A 24,484-nucleotide genomic window follows, 5' to 3' on the forward strand; every position below is an offset into this window, starting at 1 on the left:
CCGGATCCGGCTTTCGCCGGATCAGGCGCATTGCGGCGCTCATAGGCTTTCATTGTGTGAAAAAGATGGACGCGCCGGATCCGGCGTGTCCGGCTTTTTCGCCGGAGACAAAAACCGTTACAGTAGCCGTTTTTTCCAGACGCCGGATCGCGACACATTGCCGGATCCGGCGAAAACCGGATGAAACGCATGGCCATCCGGCGCGATCCGGCGCAAATGCAAGTCAATGGGGGGGAAACCGGATCCGGCATTGCATTTCGCCGGATCCGGTTTCTGTCAAAAGCGCCGGATCGCGCCTGACGGCGAAAACCTGATGTGTGAAAGAGGCCTTAGAGACTTGGCCGTATTCTTCGTATGTGTGATCCCGACCTTAGAACGCAAGTCAGACCACCTTATAAATCGAACTTCAGTGCACGGACTGGCCGGCGGGTCTCCCAACCTGAGCGTAGCAGCTTCATATATTCCAGTGCAGCTGTCAAGCTCAGGTCGGGAGACCCGCCGGCCACTCCGTACATTGCAGTCCGATTTATAAGGGCGTCTGATTGCGTCCTAACAGAGTGGTTTTTTTGGCTTTGCAAGTTGTAGTGTTTCTTGATACAATTTTGGGGTACATACAAAGATTTTATTGCATTTTGGGGCGATGTGCGGAAAGGACAGGACAGATTTCATGTCATGGGCACCCCTCACCTCCCTATGTGGAATAGGCCCCATACAAATTAATGAGGCAGCAGTACACATTTATTTACCACCCCTCTACATCAGGGTTCCCCAACCCCAGTCCTCAAGGCCCAGCAACAGGTCATGTTTTCAGGATTTCCTTTGTACTGCACGGGTGAAGCAATTATCACCTGAGCAATACTAAGGATATCCTGAAAGCATGATCTGTTGGTGGGCCTTGAGGACTGGAGTTGGGGAACCCTGCTCTTCATAAAGGGACTCCATGAGCGCACAATGACTGTTCAAACCAAGTAGAGGCGCTTGGGGCTTCACGGTGGGGCCAGCCATTTAAATTCACCTTTACACCTGCTTGTTTTCCCTCTATCACCACCCTCCCCTCCGCTTTGATTGACAGCTCTGGAATTATACAGGCAGAGATAAAACAGGTGGGAAGGTGCACTTAAATAATTGCCTGCGCCATGATGTACTGTGCGCTTCCACAGTCATTCTGTGCTGACAAAGTGATATTTAATGGAAATATTTGCAAACAGCTTCCAAAAACAAGCAACTTATTTTTAAAATCCTGTGTTCTCAAGAACAGAACAATTTGTAAATCTATAGTTTGCTGATGGTTGCCTGGGTTACAGAACACTGCTGCAGTCTTTCAGGAATAGCTGGTCTCCTAGGCAAAACCTCATCACTTTCATCCTGTTTTCTATAGAGCTTGTAAGTGCTGCTCTGATGCTGGCTGGGATCCATGGATCAGGCCACCTTCATTGCTCGTCCAAAGTCGCAGTATCTCGCACAAAAAGCCGAGTTTGGGCCAGAGGTGTGTGAGTAGGTGATAAATATCTTTGGGATAATCCCTTTTAAACTTGCAATTTTTCATTTCTCCTGTGGGGGTGCCGCAGGGAATTTAATAGTTTGCTGTCATGTTTGGTACAAATTGCAGCTGGTCTCTGGGATGGTTTTGCAAAAATAATTGCACCATACAACAGGAGTCACATGGTCCATTGTGTCTAGCTCTAGATGTGAGTCAGGCTGCACCCATTTCAGTGATTTATTGCAATCGTTGCCTTTCACCTACATAATTGGCAGCACGCGATGACTGTATTACATTGACGCTTCCATTTGGAATCGCTCTGCCTGATATGAGGGCTGTATTGGGACATCATGATAGAAGTGGAGCAGATTTGCACCATGAGTGGGTGGGGAGTACACAAACCAGGGAATGTGTCTGATCACTAATGACCCCTGCTCCTATATATTTCCACATTGCTGCTGGGAGAAGGAACATAGCAGCAATGGCCTGAGGTTACTCCTTACAGTAGAGCAGTCTGGGTAAAGGGGAGTGAAACGCTCATCATGCACCACATATTTCGACAGGGTCAGTATGTGACAGCCCCGGTGACAGCGAGGAGCAGCGGCATCTACACCATCTGTAAGTAGCTTACATGGTATATACCTGCAGCCGCTGTTCACATCATGTTTTGGATTTATAGTTCCTCGTTCTGTACGGGGGGCGCACAATCCGAAATGCATGCCGTAATGTTCTTAAAAGCGAAACCTTCACAATGGCGCAACAATTTTGGTCGACTCATGGCATCACATCTAAATGATTGACAGCGTGGTGTGAAATAACGTAATGGCAGTACGACTCTCGGGGGGGCTGAATAACCTGTTGCATACGATTTTGCCATCGTGGACGGCGATGAAACGGGTTGAAGACCCTAGATCGTGCGCCTCCGACACCTAAATCGCCCTGCAAAGCAATTGAGTGATAGCAAATGGTGCACAGTTTTCGGCTACGATCAAAGGTGCTGTGTAGACAAGATCCTCCAATCAATATTTGGGCTAGCAACATCCTTTATCTCCAGTTCGAAAGGAACAAGGGTCTGACATTTTAGATTTATACTTATCTGATCCTTTGAGATAAGTGGCGCCATATTTATCTCCTTCCACCTATTCAAATCGCACGTGTGCCAGGCTACACCCTAAGGTTATGTGGGAGTTTGGGCTATGTAACTTTGTGATTGTGTAGCAAAGGGTTAAGTCTGCATGTAATACTCATTTATTGACTGTGAAATACACCCCCACCCCCCCCCCCCCCCCCCCAGGCGCCATCAGATATTTGTTTGTTTTTTTTCTTTCCATATAAGTGTGCTGGACTTTCATCCATTTTTGGTCCATGTGTCTATTGTTACCCTCAGTACGGTATCCGATTTTCTAGTATGCGGATACTCGACCCACAAGAAAACAGACATGTGAACAGCCCCATAGATTATAATGGGATCGTGTCCTGTCTGAAAAACACGGATAGAAAACATACGTCTGAATGAGGCCTTAGGCCATGTGCACACGATGCATTTTTCCTGCGGATCCGCGGAGGATTTTACCGCTCAGAAACGCTGCGGATCCGCAAAGTGATTTACAGTACAATGTAAATCAATTTAAAAAAAAAAAAAAAAAATGCTGTGCAGACGCTGCGGTTTTTTCCGCGGTACAAAATATGCAGCATGTCACTTCTTTTGTGCGGATTTCCACCTGCTCCATTCTCCAATACTGCAGGGGGGAAAACCGCACAAAAACAGGAAGAAATCCGCAGGAGGAAAAGCTACGTGTGCACTTAGCCTAACACTTGCTCTGTAGGTCTTTCTCACAAGTGGTAGTTGTGGGCCTCTGTTTAGGGTTTTATTTTGGGGCCCATGAGCGACGCCTCTGGCACTATTATTGCAGGGTTGTTTCCATACAGACATTAGCTGCTAAAGAATAAAATGAACTTTTATGGCCCTAAAGGGAGTCAACATGGTAAGAGGTAAACTCTGCGTTTCACATATTGACTGCCTCTCCTCTTCCATCATGGCGACTGTGGGGGACATACAGTATATCAAAACAGGTTTGCAGGGAAAATGGAGTAGTTGCCCATAGCAACCTATCAGATTTCAGCTTTCATTTTTAAAAGGTCCCATTGAAAATGTGAGCTGGGAGCGGATTGGTTGCTATGGCTGCTTTACCTCTATTGTGCCCGGCTACCATATGACATGTATATAATTTATCATCTAATCCGCCCCAGTCCAGTAATGGAGACTAGAGGCCATATTGTCTTGTAAGAAAAAAAAAAAATGAATAAAATTGTAATGGTGGGGTGTGAGGAATATGGTGGCTGTACAGCCAATTCAGCATAGAAATGTGAATAGTATAGAGCCGGCCTCTCAGGAGTCAGGTTGCCATTGGCTTCCGGCAAGAAAACGTTCCTGTTTGTGGGAAGCGACACTCATATATCCATGACAGTCTAGAAGTGCTATAAGCGAAGAATGGCTGCCATCTGTGTGCCCAGGAGGCAAGAAACAAGGGAGAGGGGGAGACTGGTGATGTCTCCCTTCCTCTGGTTTTCCAGCTGTTTGTTTATATCTCATTATGTATTTATGTCGCCCTATAATTATTATATTAGTATGTCATACGATATGACGGAACATGAGATGTTGGGAGTTGTGCTTGGTAGCCACTGATGGACAGTAGTAATCACACATGGAGGACAGGTAGAGAGTGACAGACCCCACACTACACGTGGGGGACAGGTAGAGAGAGTGACAGACCCCGCACTACACATGGAGGACAGGCAGAGAGTGACAGACCCCGCACTACACATGGAGGGCAGGCAGAGAGTGACAGACCCCGCACTACACATGGAGGACAGGCAGAGAGTGACAGACCCCGCACTATACATGGAGGACAGGTAGAGAGAGTGACAGACCCCGCACTACACATGGAGGACAGGTAGAGAGAGTGACAGACCCTGCACTACACATGGAGGACAGGTAGAGAGTGACAGACCCTGCACTACACATGGAGGACAGGTAGAGAGAGTGACAGACCCCACACTACACGTGGGGGACAGGTAGAGAGAGTGACAGACCCCACACTACACGTGGGGGACAGGTAGAGAGAGTGACAGACCCCGCACTATACATGGAGGGCAGGCAGAGAGTGACAGACCCCGCACTACACATGGAGGGCAGGCAGAGAGTGACAGACCCCGCACTACACATGGAGGGCAGGCAGAGAGTGACAGACCCCGCACTACACATGGAGGACAGGCAGAGAGTGACAGACCCCGCACTACACATGGAGGACAGGCAGAGAGTGACAGACCCCGCACTATACATGGAGGACAGGTAGAGAGTGACAGACCCCGCACTATACATGGAGGACAGGCAGAGAGTGACAGACCCCGCACTACACGTGAGGGACAGGTAGAGAGAGTGACGGACCCCGCACTACACGTGAGGGACAGGTAGAGAGAGTGACGGACCCCGCACTACACGTGAGGGACAGGTAGAGAGAGTGACGGACCCCGCACTACACGTGAGGGACAGGTAGAGAGAGTGACGGACCCCGCACTACACGTGAGGGACAGGTAGAGAGAGTGACGGACCCCGCACTACACGTGAGGGACAGGTAGAGAGAGTGACGGACCCCGCACTACACGTGAGGGACAGGTAGAGAGAGTGACGGACCCCGCACTACACGTGAGGGACAGGTAGAGAGAGTGACGGACCCCGCACTACACGTGAGGGACAGGTAGAGAGAGTGACGGACCCCGCACTACACGTGAGGGACAGGTAGAGAGAGTGACGGACCCCGCACTACACGTGAGGGACAGGTAGAGAGAGTGACGGACCCCGCACTACAAGTGGAGGGCAGTCTCTTTCTAAGCATATAAATTTGCACGTCTGTCAGGATCTGTGGAAAGCTAGGTGGACGTTATCCTCCACAATGTTACCTAGATATTATGGTGCGTAATATACAGTAATTAAATCGCTCTTTAACCTTCCGTGTGAACCTTGCACCGGATTGGACCTTGTACCCATGACTTACACCGTCACCCTGCATTCGGTGACCTCACAGATGATCTGATGGGACAAGGTGCGCCGGGCAGGATATAAGTGACCCCGCACCCGGCTGTCCTCAGACTTTCTCTGAATGCTGCAGACTGAGACTTCTGGTAATATGGCAAATCAGTGAGTATCTACCCAGACCGTCATGGAAGAATTTATAATGTTTGATTTATTTTCATTCCATAACTATTTAAATATTTTTATTAACTTTATCTATTAGAACAAAAAGTAGGATTCTGTGCAGCACTACAGCTCCCAGCATGCCCCAACGACCTGGATAGTAATGCTCTGTAATGTGTTTCTTTGTAGATCGGAGGAGATTTTCCTGACCAAGATGGAATATGCTATGAAGTCTCTGAGTCTTCTCTCTCCCAGGTCTCTCTCCAAGTAAGAAGTCTTATAATTCTACTCCTAAGCTCCATTTATACCTTGTGCCCGATCACCAATCTAATGGCCATGAAGTACTGACGGGGGTGACTCCGTCTAGTGCCACGTATTCTCTCCGTCTAGATGTGGTGGTTTCGGCATGGGCTGTAGGTGACCCCCCCCCCCATCGCAGGGATAGATTTGGGTCCCGTAGTTGGTTACAGTTGGATCCAGTTTATGGCCGCACTGATGACCGTTCCTCCCTTCACGTCGTTGTCACCTTTACCCGGATTTATCGGACAGACGCCTTCATATTTGTCAATTTTTCTGTCCAAAACTCGAGTTCTGTGTACAGACAGAACAAAGGTCACGGAGCATTATGAAATGTGGCGCAGGCTGATGGCACGGTTCCTACATCCGCCGTTATCACAGGGCAGATTAGACGTGAGGCCTTTGATGTTACCATCTAATATATAAAGCTGAATGTATGTATGTATGTACAGTGGGGCAAAAAAGTATTTAGTCAGTCAGCAATAGTGCAAGTTCCACCACTTAAAAAGATGAGAGGCGTCTGTAATTTACATCATAGGTAGACCTCAACTATGGGAGACAAACTGAGAAAAAAAAATCCAGAAAATCACATTGTCTGTTTTTTTTTTCATTTTATTTGCATATCATGGTGGAAAATAAGTATTTGGTCAGAAACAAGCAATCAAGATTTCTGGCTCTCACAGACCTGTAACTTCTTCTTTAAGAGTCTCCTCTTTCCTCCACTCATTACCTGTAGTAATGGCACCTGTTTAAACTTGTTATCAGTATAAAAAGACACCTGTGCACACCCTCAAACAGTCTGACTCCAAACTCCACTATGGTGAAGACCAAAGAGCTGTCAAAGGACACCAGAAACAAAATTGTAGCCCTGCACCAGGCTGGGAAGACTGAATCTGCAATAGCCAACCAGCTTGGAGTGAAGAAATCAACTGTGGGAGCAATAATTAGAAAATGGAAGACATACAAGACCACTGATAATCTCCCTCGATCTGGTGCTCCACGCAAAATCCCACCCCGTGGGGTCAGAATGATCACAAGAACGGTGAGCAAAAATCCCAGAACCACATGGGGGGACCTAGTGAATGAACTGCAGAGAGCTGGGACCAATGTAGCAAGGCCTACCATAAGTAACACACTACGCCACCATGGACTCAGATCCTGCAGTGCCAGACGTGTCCCACTGCTTAAGCCTGTACATGTCCGGGCCCGTCTGAAGATTGCTAGAGAGCATTTGGATGATCCAGAGGAGTTTTGGGAGAATGTCCTATGGTCTGATGAAACCAAACTGGAACTGTTTGGTAGAAACACAACTTGTTGTGTTTGGAGGAAAAAGAATACTGAGTTGCATCCATCAAACACCATACCTACTGTAAAGCATGGTGGTGGAAACATCATGCTTTGGGGCTGTTTCTCTGCAAAGGAGCCAGGACGACTGATCCGGGTACATGAAAGAATGAATGGGGCCATGTATCGTGAGATTTTGAGTGCAAACCGCCTTCCATCAGCAAGGGCATTGATGATGAAACGTGGCTGGGTCTTTCAACATGACAATGATCCAAAGCACACCGCCAGGGCAACGAAGGAGTGGCTTCGTAAGAAGCATTTCAAGGTCCTGGAGTGGCCTAGCCAGTCTCCAGATCTCAACCCTATAGAAAACCTTTGGAGGGAGTTGAAAGTCCGTGTTGCCAAGCGAAAAGCCAAAAACATCACTGCTCTAGAGGAGATCTGCATGGAGGAATGGGCCAACATACCAACAACAGTGTGTGGCAACCTTGTGAAGACTTACAGAAAACGTTTGACCTCTGTCATTGCCAACAAAGGATATATCACAAAGTATTGAGATGAAATTTTGTTTCTGACCAAATACTTATTTTCCACCATAATATGCAAATAAAATGAAAAAAAAACAGACAATGTGATTTTCTGGATTTTTTTTCTCAGTTTGTCTCCCATAGTTGAGGTCTACCTATGATGTAAATTACAGACGCCTCTCATCTTTTTAAGTGGTGGAACTTGCACTTTTGCTGACTGACTAAATACTTTTTTGCCCCACTGTATGTATGTATGTCCGGGATTGGCATCCGCACCGTCGCAGCTACAGCCACAAAATTTTGCACAGTCACACATCCGGACCCCGAGAGCGTCATAGGCTATGTTGTGAGAAATTTTAACCCCTCGCGTTCCAATTCACGAAACAATTTTGCCCCTATCTACATAATGGGGAAAAAGTGAAAGGAAAAGTGTTGGAGGCAAATTGACAGCTGCCAGATGTGAACAAGGGGGGACGTAAAGAATGAGAGCGATGGCGCCAAAGAGTATATACCGTACAGCTGCTAAGGTGGGGCCCTGACATGGGATACTCACCACACACGGGGATATGAACACAGACACAAAATGCGCCACACTACCACGTGCTTCAACACATAGACCACCCTCAGCACACATTTCACCACACATACACCAACCTCGCCACATAAATGTCGAAACACAAAAGTCGCCACTCAAAACTCGCCACGCTGTACCAGAGCTGTTTAACCCCTTCATGACCCAGCCTATTTTGACCTTAATGACCTGGCCATTTTTTGCAATTCTGACCAGTGTCCCTTTATGAGGTAATAACTCTGGAACGCTTCAATGCATCCTAGCGATTCTGAGATTTTTTTTTTTTTTCGTGACATATTGGGCTTCATGTTAGTGGTAAATTTAGATCGATAATTTTTGCGTTTATTTGTGAAAAAATCAGAAATTTGGCGAAAATTGTGAAAATTTCGCAATTTTTGAATTTTTATTCTGTTAAACTAGAGAGTTATGTGACACAAAATAGTTACTAAATAACATTTCCCACATGTCTACTTTACATCAGCACAATTTTGGAAGCAAAATATTTTTTTGTTAGGAAGTTATAAGGGTTAAAAGTTGACCAGCGATTTCTCATTTTTACAACAAAATTTACAAAACCATTTTTTTTAGGGACCACCTCACATTTGAAGTTACTTTGAGGGATCTATATGGCAGAAAATACCCAAAAGTGACACCATTCTAAAAACTGCACCCCTCAAGCTACTCAAAACTACATTCAAGAAGATTATTAACCCTTTAGGTGTTTCACAGGAACTAAAGCAACATGGAAGGAAATTTTAATTTTTCCAACAAAAATTTTCTTTCAGCATCAATTTTTTTCATTTTCACATGGGCAACATAATAAAATGGATCCTAAAATTTGTTGGGCAATTTCCCCTGAGTACACAGATACCTCATATGTGGTCAAAAACCACTGTTTGGGTACACGGCAGGGCCCGGAAGGGAAGGAGCGCCATTTGACTTTTTGAATGGAAAATTAGCTCCAATCGCTATCGGACACCATGTCGCGTTTGGAGAGCCCCTGTCTGCCTAAACATTGGAGCTCCCCCACAAGTGACACAATTATGGAAACTAGACCCCTTAAGGAACTTATCTAGATGTGTAGTGAGTACTTTGAACCCCCCAAGTGCTTCACAAAAGTTTATAACATAGAGCAGTGAAAATAAAAAATCATTTTTTTTCCTCAAAAATGATTTTTTAGCACGCTATTTTTTATTTTCACAAGGGTAACAGGAGAAATTGAACCAAAAAAGTTGTTGTCCAGATTGTCCTGAGTATGCTGGTACCCCATATGTGGGGGGGGGGCACTGTTTGGGTGCACGGCAGGGCGCAGAAGGGAATGAGCGCCATTTGACTTTTTGAAATGAAAATTAGCTCCAATCGTTAGCGGACACCATGTCGTGTTTGGAGAGCCCCTGTGTGCCTAAACTTTGGAGCTCCCCCACAAATGACCCCATTTTGGAAACTAGACCCCCTAAGGAACTTATCTAGATGCATAGTGAGCACTTTGAACCCCCAGGTGATTCACAGAAGTTTATAATGCAGAGCAGTGAAAATAAAAAATCTTTTTTTTTTCCTAAAAAATTTTTTTTTTTAGTTGGCAATTTTTTATTTTCACAAGGGTACTAGGATAAATTGGACCCCAAAAGTTGTTGTCCAGTTTGTCCTGAGTACGCTGGTACCCCATATGTGGGGGGGAACCACTGTTTGGGCACACGTTGGGGCTCAGCAGGGAAGTAGTGACATTTTGAAATGCTGACTTTGATGGAATGGTCTGCGGGCGTCATGTTACATTTGCTGAGCCCCTGTGTGCCTAAACAGTAGAAACCCCCCACAAGTGACCCCATTTTGGAAACTAGACCCCCCCAAGGAACTTATCTAGATGTGTGGTGAGCACCTTGAACCCCCAAGTGCTTCACAGAAGTTTATAATGCAGAGCCGTGAAAATAAAAAATCATTTTTTTCCCTCAAAAAAAATGAATTTTAGCCCGCAGTTTTTTATTTTCGCAAGGGTAACAGGAGAAATTGGACCCCAAAAGTTGTTGTCCAGTTTGTCCTGAGTACGCTGGTACCCCATATGTGGGGGGGGGAACCATTGTTTGGGCACACGTCAAGGCTCGGAATGGAAGTAGTGACGTTTTGAAATGCAGACTTTGATGGAATAGTCTGCGGTCGTCATTATGTTTGCAGAGCCCCTGATGTGCCTAAACAGTGGAAACCCCCCACAAGTGACCCCATTTTGGAAACTAGACCTTCCAAGGAACGTATGTAAGATGTGTTGTGAGCACTTTGAACCCCCAAGTGCTTCACAGAAGTTTATAATGCAGGGACGTGAAAATGAAAAAATCATTTTTTTCCACAAAAATAATTTTTTAGCCCCCAATTTTTTATTTTCCCAAGGGTAACACGAGAAATTAGTCCCCAAAAGTTGTTGGTGCAATTTTTCCTGAGTACGCTGATACCTCATATGTTGGGGTAAACCACTGTTTGGGCACACGTCAGGGCTTGGAAGGGAGGGAGCACCGTTTGACTTTTTGAACGCAAAATTGGCTGGAATCAATGGTTGCACCATGTCGCGTTTGGCGACCCCCTGATGTGCCTAAACAGTGGAAACCCCTCAATTCTAACTCCAACCCTAACCCCAACACACCCCTAACCACAGCCCTAACACAACCCTAACCACAAGCCTAACCCTAATTCCAACGCTAACCCTAATTCTAACCCTCTTTCCAACCCTAACCCTCTTTCCAACCCTAACCCTAATGGAGGAATAAAAATAAAAATATTTTCTTTATTTTATTAGTTGTGCCTACCTATGGGGATGATAATCGGGGGGGTTATTTACTTTTTCTTTCATTTTGATCACTGTGAGAGTGATCAAAATGAAAGAATGGAATCTGCAGCCGGCAGATTCGGGCGGGCGCACTGCGCATGCGCCCGCCATTTTCTAAGATGGCGGCCCCCATGAACCGGACCCGCCGGACACCGGGAGCGACAGGGGGACTTAGAAGGTGCCGGGGAAGGTGAGAGGGGTTGAGGGGGTTATCGGAATCTGGCGGGGAGCAGAGGGAATGGGAGGGGGGCAGATGATGACAGCGGCGGCAGATCGCCGCTGTCATTCAGTTGCGGGGGGGGGGCGATCGCCGGTGGGGGTGGAATCGGTGTCTCCAGCCATGTCCGATGCTACAGCAGCATCGGCCATGGCTGGATTGTAATATTTCATCAATTTTCATTGATGAAATATTACTATCTCTCTGATTGGCTGTTAAAAGTGAAACAGCCAATCAGAGCGATCGTAGCCACGTGGGGGCGAAGCCACGCCCCCTGTGGCGAAGAACAAAGCCCCCTGTATCTGCGGGTCGGGTGACCTTTCAGTGACCTAGGTCACCCGACCCGCAGGGGGGCTTTAAAGTCATGACGCCACATAGGCGTCATGGGTCGTTCTGGCACGACTTTTCATGACGCCTACGTGGCGTCAAAGATCGTGAAGGGGTTAAAAGATGAAAAATGAGCTGTGATTGGCTGCTATCAGCAACAGTTTTCTTTGTAGACAGTTGTGGTAACTGAGGCCTATTATTCTTATCATTTCTATGGTGTTATCGTCCTTCTGTAAAGCTGGAAATAACACAATTTATTACTGTGCCAACACAGACCACCCTCTGACACAGACTGCAGGGGGAGCCCAGTATCACACAGGATAGGATTAGATACACGGCTCAGCAGTCCGTATCACACAGGATAGGATTAGATACACAGCTCAGCAGTCAGTATCACACAGAAGAGGAATAGATACACTGCTCAGCAGACAGTATCACACAGGAGAGGATTAGATACATGGCTCAGCAGTCAGTATCACACAGGAGAGGATTAGATACATGGCTCAGCAGTCAGTATCACACAGGAGAGGATTAGATACATGGCTCAGCAGTCAGTATCACACAGGAGAGGATTAGATACATGGCTCAGCAGTCAGTATCACACAGGAGAGGATTAGATACACGGCTCAGCAGTCAGTATCACACAGGATAGGATTAGATGCACGGCTCAGCAGTCAGTATCACACAGGAGAGGATTAGATGCACAGCTCAGCAGTCAGTATCACACAGGAGAGGATTAGATACGCGGCTCAGCAGTCAGTATCACACAGGAGAGGATTAGATACACGGCTCAGCAGTCAGTATCACACAGGATAGGATTAGATACACGGCTCAGCAGTCCGTATCACACAGGATAGGATTAGATACACGGCTCAGCAGTCCGTATCACACAGGATAGGATTAGATACACGGCTCAGCAGTCAGTTTCACACAGGATAGGATTAGATGCACAGCAGCTCAGCAGTCAGTATCACACAGGATAGGATTAGATACACAGCTCAGCACACAGTATCACACAGGAGAGGATTAGATACATGGCTCAGCAGTCAGTATCACACAGGAGAGGATTAGATACATGGCTCAGCAGTCAGTATCACACAGGAGAGGATTAGATACATGGCTCAGCAGTCAGTATCACACAGGAGAGGATTAGATACATGGCTCAGCAGTCAGTATCACACAGGAGAGGATTAGATGCACAGCTCAGCAGTCAGTATCACACAGGAGAGGATTAGATACGCGGCTCAGCAGTCAGTATCACACAGGAGAGGATTAGATACACGGCTCAGCAGTCAGTATCACACAGGATAGGATTAGATACACGGCTCAGCAGTCCGTATCACACAGGATAGGATTAGATACACGGCTCAGCAGTCAGTTTCACACAGGATAGGATTAGATGCTCAGCAGTCAGTATCACACAGGATAGGATTAGATGCACGGTTTTTATGTGCAATATAATCATTATCATTTGTTATAACTAACCACAGTTGGTTACTATGCCCGAGCAACGCCGGGCTCTTCAGCTAGTATATTATAATGGTCCATCCTGGTTATTACAGGTGTGTCTCCGTCAGTGCCACGATGACTCAACAACTCCTTTCCCGGCCGGCTTCCAAACCACGACCCTTCAGAGTTTGCAACTATGACCGAAGTGTCCGAAAGGGCATAGTGGCTGACAGTCTGGAAGATCTGCTTAACAAGGTGAGGAGCAAGGCTCGAGATCTCAGGTCACTGGCTGCCAATGCTCAATGGGTGGGATTAAGAACCTGATTTGTCAGGATGGTGGAACTCAGGAGCTCCAGTCTCCTGTTGGATGCAGACGGGCTTGACTCTGACCATGACGCCTCTATCGATCCTATGGATGTAGTAGGATCCCTCGTTCTTAGTTGCATTGGAACTTTTTTGACCCTTTAAGTAAATCACGTTGATGGTCCTATACGTAGTGCACTTCCTACTATAATGTTTGGGTTATCGCTCACCAAAAATGTGTCTCTTGTGCCTAGATCCAGGATGCCATGCTCATTGATGAAGCCGTCACACTGGTTCTGGAGGAAGACGGCACCGGTGTGGACACTGAAGATTTTTTCCAGTCTTTGGAAAGTGGAGTTGTTTTCATGGCTCTTGTGAAAGGACAGACATGGAAGTCCTCTCAAGTGAGTCCATCGGGTGCAGAATGCAGGGGGAGGTCCGGCGGCTCTTGGCATTTGTCGTTTAGGGGGCAGCAAGTGGCCTTAGAAAAGGCAGACATTAAAGATCCTGGGTACTGATGCCTCGTCTGCTCTACCCTGCTCGCCACATGCATAGTACAGCAGCCATTCTATACACTGGCGGGTTTTATAAGCTTTCCTAGGCATCAGTGCCCAGTGCAAATCCAACCTCTGCACCTTCTACTTAATCCTATTCCTATAAAGACCACCACTATACAAATGGGCAAGTAACTCCCTTTCAATGGTCCGCCATCTGTGGTTGTACTGCAGATTACGGGCCCTTACCTTACATTTCCCTGGGACCCTGACATCACCTAGATTAGACAGGAACATCCTATACAGTTGATTGTGTGATGACCCATTCATTAGAACCTCTGCCGGATGTCAGTGAACAGAAACTTTTCTTGGTTATATCAGGAATCTAAAAATCCATTTAGTCCAACTGACTTGTGAAAGAGCGAGCCCTAAATGTAACGTCATGCATCAGATGGGTTTCCATTTTCCCAACATACAGTTTCCATTCACTGACAGCTATCACACATCAAAAAATGGTAAGAAACTGAGGGTTTTTAAAGCAGACTTATACATTTAATTTTTTTTTTTTTTTCCTTCATCCAGAAGGCCGGCTACCATATTTCTTTGTCCAGCACGCCTATGCGGAAGATTGACGTGGCCCAGTTCAGCTTTGACCTGTACAAGAACCATCCCCAGGATTTCATCGGGTGTCTGAATATTAAGGCCACCCTATACGGGACCTACACCGTGTCCTATAACCTGCAGTGCCACAGCGCCAAAAGAATGATGAGGTGAATATCCGATCCTCCGGGGTCACAGTGCAGGCTATACCCTAATGAAAGGGACAACCAGTAAAGATTCAATAAGAATTGTCACCCAGCTTTCCAAGTCTACTGAATGGAAAACCTGACTACTTAAGACTGTTATGAGTTGCTGGGGTCCGAGAAAGCTGGGTGACCTCCGCTATAGGAGCTATGATGTTGGTCATATTGGTGGGCACACGGCTTTTCAAGGAGCAGATATAACTAAGATTTGACTAAATGGGATTTTTTACTATTTTTTTTTTTTCCATCACAGGGAGGCCTTGCGCTGGACGTTGTTCACCATGCAGACCACCGGGCACGTCCTCCTGGGAACCTCATGTTATATGCAGCAGTTTCTGGAGCCCAATAACAAGATTTTACCCGAGGAAGAAAAACCATCGGCTGCTCTCAGAGACTTCCTCCCTTTCTACCCTCGCCGGATGCTCCAGTAACACCCAGTATAGACAATTTAGCAATACTGGGCGTCCAAGCCTGGGGGAGACCCTGGACCCCCATATCATCACTCGGCAGGTACAGCTGAGACTGTTTTATATTTCAGCAGTAACTGCAGTGCTCCAAAATACTGTTTCACAAAGTTTATAGGGAAACACCAATACTGTGCAGACCTAAAGCTTTCACCTATCTGGTAGGAAGGAGACGCAAAATGACATACGGCCGAGCAGAGGCGACGAACGTTACGTGGCACCCCAGACTGAGGGATGGGACATTTTACAATATTGAATGCCATTTAGATTTTTTTTTTTTTTTTTTTTTTTCTGAAAATCTGATTACTCCCAGAAGCTGGAATGGGGATAAGTTTTGCCTCTGGCAGGACGTTACCAACCAAGTTTTACCTTTTGCATCTGACAAACTAGTTACGCTGGATTTGGGGGCATCGAAGCAGCAATAAGTTGTTCTTAATTCATTTTTTTTGCCTTATTAACTCAACTTTTTTGTTTGTAAAAATCTGAAAATCGTCCTTAGGCCGGGGTCAGGCTTGCGAGAGCAATGCTAGAAACTCGTGCATCAATACCCAGCACTCGGACCGGAGTGTGCGGCTGCATGTATCTGGGGAACCCTGGAGGGAAGAGTGCCGCCCTCTGGGGGCAACCCTGGCGAGGAGCGTGCCGCCCTCCAGGGGCTGCAGTGCCGGGTATTGATGCGAGACTCGCGCTGCACAAGCAAGTGTGACCCGGCCTTAAATGGATCTTTTTTCCTTATAGACTTGGGGTCAGGTAGCACCGGGGTTCTTGAACACCATTTTATGCTAAGATGCAGGCACTTTATATATTTACTGTAAGTAGATAGAGGACATGTAATACTGACTGTTACCAATGTTATAATGCTTATTTATGTATCTTCTGTTATAATAAAACACGTTATTTTATTGTGGATGTGTGTTTTGGTTTTTTTTTCTGTGGTGGCAACATAAGGTGCGTTCTAATTCTGCAGGTTCCAATGGAAAAGGACAAAAACGCCGCCTAGTGGTTGAGTTTGGAAATACAGTGTAACCACATGGTGCCCCCTGTTATTGCATATTGGACCGTTTTGCAATGACTCAAGACTGTGAGGACAGTGAATTATTACCCTGGAGGCCTTTTTCATCTTCATTGAAATGCTGGCATTGTAGGGTATCCTACTGTATGGGAGGCACTGTTGTGGGGTCATAATATAAGGGAGGCATTGTGGGGGCAGCTGTAATGCATGGTGGGCACTCTGGAAGGGTTGTAATGTATGAGGGCACAGTGGGGGAAATGCATGGGATCGTAATGCAAGGAGGGTATTATGGGGTCAGTTGTAATGTATGGGAGACACTATGGAGGCTTGTAATGTAGGGGTCCTAATGTATGGGAGGCACTGTGGGAGTATCGGAATGCAAAAGGGGTACTGTATGGGATTATAATGTAAGAGGGGTACTAAAGGGGCAGTTGTAATGTGTGGGATACACTCGGAAGCATCATAACAAAATTTGAAAAAATACAAAAGTTCAAACTTTTGCCCAATTGAAAATAAAACAATAAAAAAAAAAAAAATAGAAAAATACACATTCTGGTATACCCAGACCTTGGATAGTGGTGTCAGTGATTTTGGATAGTGCTCTTTTCTCATCTCTAATTTGTTCTAATTTTAAGGCTTTTATTTTCTAGTAATGAACCTGAGCTCATAGGAGACTGTGATTTTTACTATATATTAAAATATACTTCTCTATTGCATTATAAAGTACTAGCTATGTACCCGTTCTATGCCCGGGTAGCGAGTGTTTTTATTGGTATATAGTCTCCCATCCTGGTATGTACTGCCCCCTGCATGGTTCCCTTACCCCCCCCCCCCCCCCAATCCTGGTATGCATGGTACCCCCTCATCCCTATCGTAGGATGTATGGTACCCCCCTCACCCCCAATCCTGGTATGCATGGTCGCCCTCATCCTCAATCCTGGTATACATGGCACCCCTTACCTCCCATTCCTGGTATGTATGGTCCCCTCATCCCCAATCCTGGTATGTAAGGTACCGTTCACTCCCCTATCCTGGTGTGCATGGTACCCCTCATCCCCAATCTTGGTATGCATGGTACCCCTCATCCCTATCCTGATATTCATGGTCCTCTCACTCCCCCCCCCCCCCCCCCCCCCATCCTGGTATGCATGGTCCCCTCACCCCCTATCCTGGTATGCATGGTCCCCTCACCCCCTATCCTGGTATGCATGCTACCTCTCACCCCCTATCCTGATATGTATGGGTCCCCCTCACCCCTATTAAACTGCTCACATACAAAAGAAAAAAAAAAAAAAATTTATACTCCCCTTTCTTTCCTGTGCTCCAGCGCTGTCCCATTCTGCCTTCTCATGCCGCTCTCCTGCCCCGGTCTCCGACGAGAAAAGAAGCACTGCTCCTCCCGGTCAGGTAAGTATGCATTCAGTGTCTACGCGTACTGCGATCTCCGACGCCATACAGACTCCTCTTACCTGTAACCGCTGGATGCCGCCTTCTGTCTGGAACCAGACTGCGCAGGCGCGTCACGCTTGCGCAATCTATGAAGATTTCGGACAGAGTGACGCTTCCAACGTTATATTATAGATATGCAGTGTGTATATATATATATATATAAAGAGAGAGAGTGAAGAGCAAAAGGGTAGCAATGTTCTGACCGTCTAACTTCCAGGTTCCATATTTCACCATCCATTTCTGCTTTGATCGAGAGACTGCCATCATTTTATAGACAATCATCTTAAGGCCATGTGCACACGATGCAGATTTGCAGCGTTTCCGCAGCGGATTTTACCGCGCAGAAACGTTGCATATCCGCATTCATTGTGATGTACAGTACCTTTAAAATGAATGAAAAAAAAAAAACGCTGTGCAGACGCTGCGGATTTTTCCGCGCGGTTTTCCTGCGGTACAAAATCCGCAGCATGTTACTTCTTTTGTGCGGTTTTCTATCTCCCCTGTCACCAAATCCGCAGGGGGAAGACCACAATGGAAAACCGCACGAAAACCGCGTGAAAAATGGAAGAAATCCGCAGGAAAAATGCAGGTCATTTGACCTGTGGTTTTCTTCCATTCTGCACGGAAAAATCTGCAGGGCTCAAAACCCCGTCTGCACTCAGCCTGAATATCTCATACATAGATGTGACTTGCAAATGATTAGCTATGCAGATTCTTGTCTGCAACAAGCTCCACGTGATCCACGACCTCTTTACCTCCCGTAACCTTTCCTTCCTGGCCCTCACTGAGACCTGGCTGACACCCCCTGACAAGGCCTCCCCGAGTTATGGCGGCCTCCACTTTACCCACACTCCTCGCCCTGGCAACAGACAAGGTGGAGGAGTGGGTTTCCTCCTTTCTAAAAACTGCTCCTTCAACCCCATCCAACCCCCACCCTCCCTTATCCTCCCTTCTTTCGAGGTTCACTCTGTCCGTATTTACTCTCCCTCTAATCTCCAAATGGCTGTCATATACCGACCACTCAGCCACTGCCTTCATCGACCAATTCTCCACCTGGCTCCTCCACTTTCTCTCTGCTGACATCCCCACCATTATCATGGGGGACTTCAACATCCCCATTGACACCCACCAGCCAGCAGCCTCCAAACTCCTGTCACTTACCTTATCCTTTGGACTTACTCAGTGGTCCTCCACAGTCACCCACACATTAGACCTCATCTTCACCCACCTCTGTTCCCTATCTAATCTCACAACCTCTCCCTTCCCCCTATCTGACCACCATCTACTCACCTTCTCATCCTTGTCCTTCTCACCTGCCCCCATGTCCAGCCACTAGAACATCCTCGCAGAAACCTCGCACACCTAGACATCCACAGACTCTCAGACTCTCTTCTACCTCTGTCCTCCATATCTTCACTCCACAACACGGACAGTGCCACCGCTTTCTACAACGTCACCCTCACATCAGCCATAGACTCAGTTGCTCCTCTCATGCATAGCAAAGTGCAACAAACCAATAGGCAACCCTGGCACAACAACCTCACCAAAAAACTTCGACAAGCATCCAGGGTCGCAGAGCGGCGCTGGAAGAAAACACACCTGCCAGACGACTTCACTGCTTTCAAACAAGCTACACTTGCCTTTAAATCAGCCCTCACCACTGCTAAACAGACCTATTTCACAAACCTTGTATCTTCATTATCCCACAACCCAAAACAACTGTTCAGCATATTCAACTCTCTCCTCCGCCCACCACTGCCACCTCTGTTATGATGAGTCACCGAAGGAGGAAAAAACAAAATACCAGCTAAGTCCAGAAAAACCAGAGAGGTTGGCAGCTATCGGATTGCAGACCCCTGAACCTATCCACAACAACTAGCAGTAGCCGTGGGGGGGTTCCTACGGTGCCCTAGACCCCTCGATCACAGCCGGAGAACTATATAGCCTAAAGACAGAAAGGGGAAAAACTAAACTGCCCCAGAGCAGACCCCAAAGCAATAGGCAGCTCCCAACATATAATGACGGTGAAGCAAGATGAAAACACTAACAGATAAAGATAGGTTGAGCAAATGATGGGGCCCAAGCTAACTACATAGGACAGGATAGGAAAGCTGCTGTCTGCCATCCGCAAAAACCCTATCAAAATGAGCCAACCGACTGATAGGAAAAACAGGCCCTGAAGTCGCTAGGCTTCAAAAGACTATATCAGCACTCAGGTATATTCTGAAGACAGAGCAAAATATCAACAGATCAGAGACAAAAATGGAATTCAGCTCACCCCCGGCCGGGGATGGCAGAACTCCCAAAAAACAAGGCCAAACAAAAACAAAACTGAAGAGTACAAAGCAGAGCAGAAAAACTTAGCTTTGAGATGCAGGCATCAGACTGGTCTCCAAGAATCCAGCAGGAAAATCACCAGCCAGGAAGAAGGGCGTCGGCAGCCTTATATCCAGTCCTCAATTCCAGCCACCCAGTCATCATCTAGCTGCCCAGGTGTTTGGTAATCAGCCTCACTACCTTCCTTCACCAGAGGAGGGAGTTCATCAGACCTCAATGGTGAAGGGAAAAATGAACTCACAACACACCTCCAACTCCCCTCATCTCTGCTGAGGACTTTGCCACCTACTTCAAAAACAAGATCGACCAAACAAGGCAAACCTTTACAGTTCCACCACCCCAACCACTCCACATACCAGACCTCTGCCCTTCCCTAATAACCTCCCTCTCCAACATCACTGAAGGAGAGCTTACTCATCTCCTTTCCAAATCACACCTCACCACCTGTGCACTTGACCCCATCCCTTCCCAACCTCACTAACATGATCATTCCAGCCCTAACCCATCTCTTCAACCTATCCCTAACTTCTGGTACCTTCCCCTCTGTCTTCAAACATGCCACCATAACACCCATCCTCAAAAAATCAAACCTTTACCCAACTGCTCTGCTCAGCTATCGCCCCATATCACTGCTCCCGTTTGCTTCCAAACTCCTCGAACAGCATGTCCATACTCAACTTTCCTCCCACCTCTCATCTAACTCCCTCCTTGACATCCTGCAATCTGGCTTCCGCCCCCACCACTCCACTGAAACTGCCCTGACCAAAATTGCTAATTACTTACAGCCAAAGCTAACAGACACTCCTTCTTGACCTGTCTTGACTCCATCCTCCTCCTTCTTGACCTGTCCTCTGCCTTTGACACAGTTGACCACTGCCTACTGCTACAGACTCTTTCTTCCCTTGGCATCAAATACCATGCCCTGTCCTGGATTTCCTCATACCTTTCTGACCGCACATTCAGCGTTTCCCACTCCCACACTACCTCCTCATCCCGCCCCCTCTCTGTTGGAGTCCCTCCAAGGCTCTGTCCTGGGGCCCCTACTTTTTTCCATCTATACTCTTGGCCTAGGACAACTCATAAAGTCCCATGGCTTCCAGTACCACCTGTATGCAGAAGACACTCAGATCTACCTCTCTGGCCCAGATGTCACCTCTCTGCTGTTCAGAATCCCGAAGTGTCTATCGGCCATATCCTCCTTTTTCACCTCTCGCTTCCTAAAACTCAACGTAGACAAAACTCAACTCATTATCTTTCCTCCATCTCACGTATCTTCCCTACCCGATCTATCTATTATGGTAAACGGCATCACGCTTTCTCCCGCACCTGAAATCCGCTGCCTTGGAGTAACTCTCGACTCTGCCCTGTCCTTCAAACCACATGTCCAATCTCTTGCCACCTCCTGTCGCCTCCAACTCAAAAATATTTCCAGAATTCGTCCCTTCCTCAGTCCTCAATCTACTAAAACTCTTGTACATGCCCTTATCATCTCCCGCCTTGACTACTGCAACACTCTCCTCTGTGGACTCCCTGCTAACTCTATTGCACCACTCCAGTCTGTCCTCAATTCTGCTGCCCGACTAATCCACCTCTCCCCTCGCTACTACCCTGTCTCTACCCTCTGCTAATCCCTCCATTGGCTCCCAATTCCCCAACGAATCCAGTTCAAACTACTAACATTGACCTACAAAGCCATCCACAACCTGTCCCCTCCCTATATCTCTGAACTAATCTCTGTTATGATGAGTCACCGAAGGAGGAAAAAACAAAATACCAGCTAAGTATTAGGCTAACTAGTTTAGGCTAACTATATAGCCTAAAGACAGAAAGGGGAAAAACTAAACTGCCCCAGAGCAGACCCCAAAGCAATAGGCAGCCCCCAACATATAATGACGGTGAAGCAAGATGAAAACACTAACAGATAGAAAGATAGGTTGAGCAAATGATGGGGCCCAAGCTAACTACATAGGACAGGATAGGAAAGCTGCTGTCTGCCATCCGCAAAAACCCTATCAAAATGAGCCAACCGACTGATAGGAAAAACAGGCCCTGAAGTCGCTAGGCTTCAAAAGACTATATCAGCACTCAGGTATATTCTGAAGACAGAGCAAAATATCAACAGATCAGAGACAAAAATGGAATTCAGCTCACCCCCAGCCGGGGATGGCAGAACTCCCAAAAAACAAGGCAAAACAAAACTGAAGAGTACAAAGAAGAGCAGAGAAACTTAGCTTTGAGATGCAGGAATCAGACTGGTCTCCAAGAATCCAGCAGGAAAATCACCAGCCAGGAAGAAGGGCGTCGGCAGCCTTATATCCAGTCCTCAATTCCAGCCACCCAGTCATCATCTAGCTGCCCAGGTGTTTGGTAATCAGCCTCACTACCTTCCTTCACCAGAGGAGGGAGTTCATCAGACCTCAATGGTGAAGGGAAAAATGAACTCACAACAAATCTCCCAATATCTTCCCTCACGTAATCTTCGATCCTCCCAAGACCTCCTACTCTCCTCCACACTTATTCATTCCTCACAGAACTGCCTCCAAGATTTCTCCCGAATATCCCCTATCCTCTGGAATTCCATGCCTCAACACGTCCGATTATCCACCACCCTCGGATCCTTCAAGCGGAATCTGAAAACCCATCTTTTCAGGAAAGCTTACAGCCTGCAACAACCATTCTGCCGCCTCACCATCGCCCGAGCCGCCGCCTCATCACCACCAGAGCTGCTGCACCTCCGACCTTCTGTCTCTTCCCCATTATCCCGTAGAATGTAAGTCCGCAAGGACAGGGTCCTCTCCCCTCTGTACCAGTCCGTCATTGTAAATTTGTTTACTGTAAACGATATCTATAACTTTGTATGTAACCCCCCTTCTCATGTACAGCACCATAGAATTAATGGCGCCATATAAATAAATAATAATAATAAGGGATGAGAGGCAGTGTTGGAGGGTCATAATGTATGGGAGGTTTTATGGGGCATCTTAATGTATAGGAGGAACTATGGGGGGCGTAATGCAAGGTGGGTACTGATTTGGTTCATAATGAAAGGGGGGTACTATGGGGGCAGTGTAATGTATGGGGACACTGTGTGGGGGGTCATAATGTATGAGAGGCATTGTAATGTATGGGTGCACTGTTGGTGGGGTCGTCGTAATGTATGTGAGGCACTGGGGGGCACAGTTATGTATGAGGGCACTGTTGGTGGGGTCAAAAAGTATGGGTGGCACCGTGGGAGTTCGTAATATATGGGGAGCTCTGTTGGTGGTTGCTATGTAAGAGAAGCACTGCTGGGGCATTGTAATCTCTGGTGGGAGGCACTATGGGGCTTCGTAATGTATGGGGGGCACTGTTGGGGTGTTGTAATGTATGGGGGGCACTGGAAGGGGCATCGTTATGGACAGGAGCACTGCTAGTGGAGTCGTAATGTCTGAGGGGCACGGTGGGGGGTTGTAATGTCTGAGGGGCACTGTGAGGACGTTGTGATATATGGGAGGCACTATGGAGGCTTTGTAGTGTATGGTGGCACTGGTGGGGGTCCTAATGTCTGAGGGGCACTGTGGGGGGGTTGTAATGTCTGAGGGGCACGGTGGGGGGTTGTAATGTATGGGGGGGCACTGTTGGGGGGTTGTAATGTATGGGGGGGCACTGTTGGGGTGTTGTAATGTATGGGGGGCACTGTTGGGGTGTTGTAATGTATGGGGGGGCACTGTTGGGGTGTTGTAATGTATGGGGGGCACTGTTGGGGTGTTGTAATGTATGGGGGGGCACTGTTGGGGGGTTGTAATGTATGGGGGGCACTGTTGGGGGGTTGTAATGTATGGGGGGCACTGTTGGGGGGTTGTAATGTATGGGGGGGGCACTGTTGGGGGGTTGTAATGTATGGGGGGCACTGTTGGGGTGTTGTAATGTATGGGGGGCACTGTTGGGGGGTTGTAATGTATGGGGGGCACTGTTGGGGGGTTGTAATGTATGGGGGGGCACTGTTGGGGGGTTGTAATGTATGGGGGGGCACTGTTGGGGTGTTGTAATGTATGGGGGGCACTGTTGGGGGGTTGTAATGTATGGGGGGCACTGTTGGGGTGTTGTAATGTATGGGGGGCACTGTTGGGGGGTTGTAATGTATGGGGGGGCACTGTTGGGGGGTTGTAATGTATGGGGGGCACTGGAAGGGGCATCGTTATGGACAGGAGCACTGCTGGTGGAGTCGTAATGTCTGAGGGGCACGATGGGGGGTTGTAATGTCTGAGGGGCACTGTGAGGACGTTGTGATATATGGGAGGCACTATGGGGGCTTCGTAGTGTATGGTGGCACTGGTGGGGGTCCTAATGTCTGAGGGGCACTGTGGGGGGTTGTAATGTCTGAGGGGCACGGTGGGGGGTTGTAATGTATGGGGGGCACTGTTGGGGGGTTGTAATGTATGGGGGGGCACTGTTGGGGTGTTGTAATGTATGGGGGGCACTGT

The 24,484-nt window shown here is 47.4% G+C and overlaps 1 protein-coding gene across 4 annotated transcripts; it reads left to right on the forward strand.

Annotated features, from left to right (window-relative positions):
• Positions 1-1,030: 1,030 nt before the first annotated feature.
• On the forward strand, positions 1,031-16,130 carry CIDEC (cell death inducing DFFA like effector c). 4 transcript variants are annotated; one of them, XM_073569649.1, is made up of 6 exons: positions 1,031-1,103; positions 5,865-5,942; positions 13,273-13,414; positions 13,717-13,866; positions 14,539-14,726; positions 15,013-16,130. In XM_073569649.1, the coding sequence occupies exons 2-6, from the start codon at positions 5,890-5,892 to the stop codon at positions 15,188-15,190; spliced, it is 711 nt and encodes a 236-aa protein (XP_073425750.1). In that variant the 5' UTR covers positions 1,031-1,103; positions 5,865-5,889; the 3' UTR covers positions 15,191-16,130. The 4 variants fall into 4 exon arrangements, with proteins under 4 accessions (XP_073425750.1, XP_073425751.1, XP_073425749.1 ...); XM_073569650.1 differs by lacking the exon at positions 1,031-1,103 and adding an exon at positions 1,420-1,486; XM_073569648.1 differs by lacking the exon at positions 1,031-1,103 and adding an exon at positions 1,950-2,098.
• Positions 16,131-24,484: the final 8,354 nt, after the last annotated feature.

This window comes from Dendrobates tinctorius, unplaced genomic scaffold (assembly GCF_039654945.1).
Source record: "Dendrobates tinctorius isolate UK_male_01 unplaced genomic scaffold, ASM3965494v1 ptg000027l, whole genome shotgun sequence".
In the NCBI taxonomy this organism is placed as follows: domain Eukaryota; kingdom Metazoa; phylum Chordata; class Amphibia; order Anura; family Dendrobatidae; genus Dendrobates; species Dendrobates tinctorius.

Coding starts and splice junctions, on each gene's coding strand:
- CIDEC (XM_073569647.1), top strand. CDS start 5,641: ATGCTGCAGACTGAGACTTCTGGTAATATGGCAAATCA. Junction 13,867..14,538: donor AGACATGGAAGTCCTCTCAA/GTGAGTCCATCG, acceptor TCCTTCATCCAG/AAGGCCGGCTACCATATTTC. Junction 14,727..15,012: donor AGCGCCAAAAGAATGATGAG/GTGAATATCCGA, acceptor TTTCCATCACAG/GGAGGCCTTGCGCTGGACGT.